The 7,064-nt window shown below is 37.0% G+C and overlaps 1 protein-coding gene across 3 annotated transcripts; it reads left to right on the top strand.

Annotated features, from left to right (window-relative positions):
- The first annotated feature begins 449 nt into the window (after positions 1-449).
- LOC129318880 (pentatricopeptide repeat-containing protein At1g08070, chloroplastic-like) lies at positions 450-7,064 on the top strand. Of its 3 annotated transcripts, XM_054963882.1 has the most exons (6): positions 450-634; positions 1,782-1,832; positions 2,968-3,056; positions 3,438-4,829; positions 4,931-5,001; positions 6,503-7,064. In XM_054963882.1, exons 3-4 carry the CDS (start codon positions 2,973-2,975, stop codon positions 4,632-4,634), a joined length of 1,281 nt encoding a protein of 426 aa, XP_054819857.1. In that variant the 5' UTR covers positions 450-634; positions 1,782-1,832; positions 2,968-2,972; the 3' UTR covers positions 4,635-4,829; positions 4,931-5,001; positions 6,503-7,064. The 3 variants fall into 3 exon arrangements, with proteins under 3 accessions (XP_054819857.1, XP_054819840.1, XP_054819848.1); XM_054963865.1 differs by having other exon boundaries at positions 1,782-3,056; XM_054963873.1 differs by having other exon boundaries at positions 1,782-3,056; positions 4,928-5,001.

Genomic DNA, 7,064 nt, shown 5'->3' with positions numbered 1-7,064 from the left:
TGGTGTTTTTCCAAAAATTAAGGCTTATTTGAAACTGTTTTTATTTTATTATTTTGAAAATTGATATTTTGTAAAATAAGTTTTAAAAACAAAAAAATAATAATAAAAATAAATGTTTTTCTCATTCTTTCTTATTTTTTAGAATAATAATATTAGATCACTTAAAAGATATTTCTGTTTTTCTATTATCCTAAAAAATATTTTATTTTTTTATTTTTTAAAATATTTTTTTAAAAAATGTTACCAAATAATTTTTTTTATTTTAAAAAATAAAAAATTGTTCTTAAAATAGAATAGGTTTCAGGCAAGTCCTAGTTTTCCAAAATTTATGAACATTCTCACCCAGTACAGTTTGGATTGGGCAGTTACACTTTGTGCCAATTTTACCCTTAATGGAATAACATAATTTCAACTTTACCCATCCATAGCCCTAAGCCGCTAACCCGGCTTCGACCCGTTAGTCGATCACTCTGCGACCAAGGAGAAGCGTTGAGTGTGCTGTGCGACGGAGGATTCGACGGCGACGTAACCCCATGAACGACGGCGTTACTTAAAGGCGTTATTCGAAGGCTTTTTCATTTCTCTGTTACTGTACTCTTCTGCACTCTCCATCATCGTCTCTATAATCCATAAGGTCGCAAGTCCTTCCTCCGGCACCTTTTTAAACTTCTCTTCCTTGAGAATCTATTTTTCTGATCCTCATTCTTTATTGTTGCTCTTTGTTGGAAAAGTGAGTATGGAAGAATTTTTGGTAGCGCAACACTAGTCAAACATAACTAGAACGTTAGGGAACAGAGGAAGTCGCAATCATTATTTGGTGGTCTGCTTCCTTCTTCAAAATATGGTCACTTTGTATCAACTTACACACTAAAAAGCAAAATAGGACCTATTTTTTCCCCTGAAGCAAAATAACTTGTTTAATCCAAGCTTGTTATAGTTCTTTTTTCTCATTGATATTGGTTGAATAAAAAGCATCCCGTGAAGTAGTTGCAACCAAGAATCAAAAGGTGAATTGGATGCCTATTCTTAACAGCACGGTGTGTTGAGCCTCCCCCCTCCCTCCGGGGAAAAAAACTACATAAATTAGGTATTCATGTTCAAACGGAACAGCTGGTCTTTTTTGGGATAATGCTGAGACATGAATTGATTCAATTGTGCATTTTAATTTTTGGCATGCCATGTTGGGTCCTGTATTTGTAGTTTTGGTGCTATGTATAAAGTTACATTTTCCGTGGCTGTGGTTTGTGGTTTGTTAAATAGTCTGAAAATTGTTGGCATGCTTCTTGCTACATATGTCAACGTTGTGATAGTTATCTGTTAAATTTTGGGCTGCATGCGTTTTTCCTATGAAGTGCAGTACGGTCTTTTCTTATGAACTGCCATATATCGTTCTCTTTAGCTATGAGTCTCTCATCTTCCTGATTATATCTAAAGGAGGAAAAATAATTATTGGACATATGCAGAGGAGAAAAAATAACCAGTGTTTCTTTAAATCATCATTTTTCTTTTCTTTCTGTAAATGCTCTCATACCTATAAGCTCCTCCTTTTATATTACTTTCCTATGTCTGGAACTTTACATGTTTGTCTGGTTCTGTTCAAGCATAATTCAAGTTCATGGTTTTATTGTTTTGGTTACTTGAACGTTTCTGAATTTATATTTTTGTTTGGCTTTTAAAAGTGCGAAGTTGCCTCAGAGAAGGCAACTTGCCTTGTATTTCATGTTAGTTTGTGGCTTATGTTGAACAGTGGAATGAAATATCTTCATCTTTTGTATTGCCAGGGAATTGAAATGCTTTCTCTTGGGTCTTTCAAGACTGGTATCATTCTCTTGGTAAGCATTGTCTTTAATTGAGTTAAATGAGGCTTCAACCAAGTAGAAGAACGAGAAGGAACTACGAGTGCCAGTGAAAATGAATTGAAGAAAGAGAGAGGGAGAGAGAAAAGCAAGAGAGAATGGGTGAGGTCGTACCAGGTCGCAGTCACAAGCTGAGTGATTTGCTTTTTTTCCCCCCTCAAATAATGGGCATTTTGGTCAATGGACAAAAAATCTTATTCACAGCTAAGTCTCTAGGGACCTCACAGCCATTCATGCATTTGGTGGGACTTTTGGATAGTTAGATTGCTTATAGGGGACCTTATAGTAATTTTCACTTAAAATTTTGAGTCCATTTATTGAAATACTGTACATGCATATTTGTCTCTACATAGTAACAAGTCCACAACCCAAACATACATTTTTATATGTGTGAGACCGTGAGTGTCTATGCATACATTATATCAACCTCAATAGTACAAAAGAAAGCACCTCAATAGTGCAGCCTCAAGTTTGTCCAATTCCGATGCTTTCATTGCCTGATCTAATACTTAACAATTAAAAATGATTCATTGCCGCTCCACTTTTAGAAGACCTTTCAATGTAGATTATGGCCTTCTTTCCATGTTAGATGCTTGCAATTCAGTCAATCAAATTAAGCAAACACATGCTCAACTCATCACTACCGGCTTGATTTTTCATCCTATTCCAGCCAATAAGTTCCTCAAACTACTCACTCTTTCTAGCTTCGGTTCTTTGCATTATGCCCATCAAGTATTTGAACAAATTCCCCATCCAGACTTGTTCATTTACAACACCATAATAAAAGCTCATGCTCTCTCACCCACTTCTTCTCATAATTCTTTCTTGGTATTCCATTTGCTGACCCGGAGTTCAAGTCTTTCACCCAATCAGTATACTTTTGTGTTTGTTTTCAATGCATGTGGAAACGGGTTGGGGATCCTTCAAGGAAAGCAAGTCCGAGCTCATGCCATAAAACTTGGTCTTGAGAGCAATCTGTTTGTTACTAATGCTTTGATTGGGATGTATGGAAAGTGGGGTTTAGTAGAGGAGGGAAGGAAGGTTTTCAATTGTGCTGTGGTTAGGGATATGTATTCTTGGAACACCATGATGGCTGCGTACACTGGATCAGGCAAAATGGATCAAGCCAATGAATTATTCAGCAAAATGCCAGAGCGAGATGTTGTATCATGGAGTACTATCATAGCTGGTTATGTGCAGGTATTCAGCACTTTAATTAAACATAAGCAATTTAACCTCTTTTGCTGTGTTGTCCCCCACCCCCTCCTTTATGGTGTGTTTTTTTGGTAGTGTAGAAGTTTGTGGTTGGAGGGTTGTCCTATTGAATAAGACTCATTGAAGTTTATTAGCGTTTACTACCATTATACTATCAGACTCCTCAGTTTTGAAATATAACATGATTTTTTATAGAAGAACAATCCTGCGTTATTGTGCAGTAAAAAAATTCCATTTGTCATATTATGATTCAAGGATCTAATTTTAGATGCTTAAAAAACCATATTAAAGCTTGGCGCCTTCATATTTTTCTTCACATAACCATTTTAACTACTAAAATGGTTTAAAGTTTCTTAAATATTGTAGGGTGGTTTATTCATGGAGGGGTTGGATTTCTTCCACAATATGTTGCAAGCAGGTGCCAAACCAAATCAATACACTTTGGTAAGTGCTCTTGCAGCCTGTTCAAATTTAGTAGCCTTGGATCAGGGAAAGTGGATCCATGTTTATATTGACAAAGGTGAGATTAAGATGAATGAAAGACTACATGCTGGCCTTATTGACATGTATGCAAAATGTGGAGAGATAGAATTTGCATTAAGAGTTTTCCATGAACACAAAGTGAAGCGAAAAGTCTGGCCTTGGAATGCAATCATTGGTGGGCTTGCAATGCATGGAAAGCCAAATGAGGCTATCAAAATTTTTGAACAAATGAAGGTTGAAAATGTCACCCCTAACAAAGTCACATTTGTTTCCCTATTAAATGCTTGCAGCCATGGCTACATGGTTGATGAGGGAAATTTCTATTTTAGATCGATGAAGTATGATTATGAGATGAACCCTGAAATAGAGCATTATTGTTGTATGGTAGATCTATTGGGTAGGGCTGGCCTATTGAAAGAGGCTGAAGACATGATTTCAAGTATGCCTATGGCTCCAGATGTTGCAATTTGGGGTGCACTACTCAATGCTTGTAGGATCCATAAAGATGTGACACGGGGATACAAGATAGGCAAAATAATTAAGGAATTGGACCCTGACAATATTGGTTGTAACATTCTCCTGGCTAATATCTATTCTACATCTGGAAGATGGACTGAAGCAAAAATGTTGAGAGAGAATGACAGAGTTAATTGGGGAAGAAAGAAAACTCCTGGATGCAGCTCAATTGAGCTGAAGGGCAGATTCTTTCAATTTCTTGTTGGAGATAGATCCCACCCTCAAACTAAAGAGCTATATTCATTTTTGGATGAGATGACTACCAAGTTGAGGAATGCAGGGTATGTTCCAGAATTTGGTGAGCTTTTGCTTGATATTGATGATGAGGAAGATAAAGAGACAGCTCTATCCATACACAGTGAGAAGTTGGCTATAGCTTTTGGGTTGATGACCACAGAACCTGGAACACCCCTTCGCATAGTAAAGAATTTAAGAGTTTGTTGGGATTGTCATCAAGCAACAAAGTTCATCTCCATGGTTTATGACCGAGTGATTATAGTTAGAGACAGGACAAGGTATCATCACTTCAACGATGGAATCTGTTCTTGTAATGATTATTGGTAGATGCAAACAGTGCTAGTCGTGTGAGCTCTTGTGATTCCTGTGCATATTACCAGTATGTGGAGGGCAGTGGACAGTTTGGCGGATGGGCACTTATAGCATGGTTCTTTCCAAAGCTGCATTCTTTCATAGGAAATACTCGGGTTTATATGGTCACATGATACCCCTTCCAATTCAAGGCTGTATTTCTCAGCATAGGTAAGATATATGGTTAATTGTCTCTTTTAATAGGCATTTCTTCTTATTATTCTCTATCTCTTTGCAATCTTGGTTTCTTACTTAATTGTCTTCATCAGCAGGAACTCTAAAGACATTGCAATGTCCTTTCTAGCTGCTAATGCTACGGGTGCTCCTCCAATTTAGGTTAAAGGTAACTTCCTTTCTTTTTGGCATGATGTTATGGTGTCCAAAACAACATAAGAAGATTTTTAGGACTATCTAAAAATCATGTCAACCTCAGCTGTATGTTCAAAGACATGGGAGATAGGATACTGGACAATGGGCACAGAGTGACTTGGGACAACCCAGTATGCTCAATAAACACATCATAGACAAGTGTACTGGAAAAACAAATGTGTGTGTGTGTGTGTGTGTGTGTTTGTGGAAGAATCATAAAGTAGTATGTTAACTAATGCTTAACAGCCTGAGAAATGCTTAAGATGCATTTTGATAAAGCATCTAAGAAACGGTAAATGATGAAATTTTAATCTCAAATCAAATCCTAGGTCCAGCCGTCCAAGAGTATCATGTGGGGTGTTCCACCAACAGCAAAATTTAAATTTCACTTTATAAGAAGATTTGTAGCTCTACCCGAATAAACTAATGTGATAGATTCAATGAAATGGCAGGACGTATGTAACTATCTGTTTTGGTAAAAGATTGATGATTCTTTCGCGTTGGACTTTTATTTGTTAGTTTTTCGAGAGAAAGCAGGACACTAGTGACGTAAGAAACATGAATCAATTGTTAATACTCAATATAATCTATAAGAAGCCGCATTATTCACAAGCCATGAATGATGTGATTCACCTCAAAATCCACGCAAAGCATGTGGTTCACAACTTAATTACAACTGCTAAGTAATAACCAAGTAAAAGCATTCCTTGAATTCCTTGACTTGAGATGTAGTGAAACATGGTGATGACCTTTGCTTACTCTTCCAGGACGGAGGTTGAAATCTTTGCGATATGAGAAACTTCTTCCTTTTTGAGTAATATGGCCATTTAGTAAAACGTAGTATGAATCTATATTTGCACAATCCAGTATCCTATGCCTTTTTGCTGTCGTGCATGAGATTATGAGTCCCATTTCATTGAGCACTGCTCGATTAAGGATGCATCTATCTGTGACATACTGAATGTAGAGTGTAATTGATAACCTGGGCTAATAATGACTATTGACTGAAGTATTAAAATTACTGTGCATTGAGGTCCACATTTGCTGGCCAACCCCACCCCAACTAAAAAATGCTGCTCCTGTGCCGTCGAATGGTGTGCTATTCTCTTTTTTTCCTTAGGGGGGTCGAAATTCACATACTTGGTCTAGTAAAAGATATTCAAGGAAGTTATCTTGTAAAAGACATCTAAGGAAGTTATTGAACCAGATTTTTTAATGAATGATATATTTAAATAATTGTTTATTGATATAAATTACTAGCGGAGTGCAATCCATATAGCTAATTTTACTGGGTAGGATCAGACCTTTTCTCTACTTGTGTATCCGTTACTTGATCTTCATTCCATCTATGACTTGGCTTCCTTCTCTATTTCCTCTTTTTTTTTTTTTTGGTAAACAATTCTATATTTCCTCTTTATTGGGTTGGGTTGTGGTGAGAGGAATTGATAAAATTTGCACGACTGAGTAATGTGCAGGAAAAATCCATGAGAAGGGAGAATCTTGCATGAGCAATCTGAGAGGGCATGGCGACAGCAGAGGCAAATGTCTGAATGACTTAATATCACTTTATGGGACCGTGCCACTTGTGCCAGCCCACTTCAAAGCTGTTACCTGTTAGTGCCAAAAATGAATGGTTATGGTAGTTCTGTTATATTACTTTTTTCCACCTTCTTCCCCAGAGTTTAGCCATTAATTCACCCACGTTCCCCCATTGAAAAAGAAGACGGATCATTAGACCAGGCTTACCGATTGAGGTGGCTGGGCAAATAATATAAGCAACAATCAGGCTTATGAAGCTCTCCTCGGCATCTTAGGAAGCCTAATTGTTTTTGGGGTTTTGATCTTGGCGATAAATATAAATATAGCAAGCCAACTTTCTTATGGTTTGTAAAACCAACCCTTCTTCCTACGCGTGGACCAGTATCTGTATTGGGTTAAGAAGAGAGAGGAAATATGGATATGAAATATGAATAATGTTTGCAGAAAAAGATGGATAATGCTTTAATTGATATGCTTCATATGCCTTGTTAACGGTGC

The sequence above is a fragment of the Prosopis cineraria genome, unplaced genomic scaffold (genome assembly GCF_029017545.1).
Source record: "Prosopis cineraria cultivar Desert tree isolate PC_DT_omini unplaced genomic scaffold, ASM2901754v1 PC1, whole genome shotgun sequence".
Classification (NCBI taxonomy): domain Eukaryota; kingdom Viridiplantae; phylum Streptophyta; class Magnoliopsida; order Fabales; family Fabaceae; genus Prosopis; species Prosopis cineraria.
Note: the sequence above shows the minus strand (reverse complement) of the source record. Positions and strands in the feature narration are given on the sequence as shown.

Excerpts from the sequence above, each read along its gene's own strand:
- LOC129318880 (XM_054963865.1), top strand. The coding sequence starts at position 2,379 with ATGATTCATTGCCGCTCCACTTTTAGAAGACCTTTCAATGTAGATTAT. Across the intron at positions 3,057-3,437 it reads TCATAGCTGGTTATGTGCAG|GGTGGTTTATTCATGGAGGG; the intron begins GTATTCAGCACT and ends TAAATATTGTAG.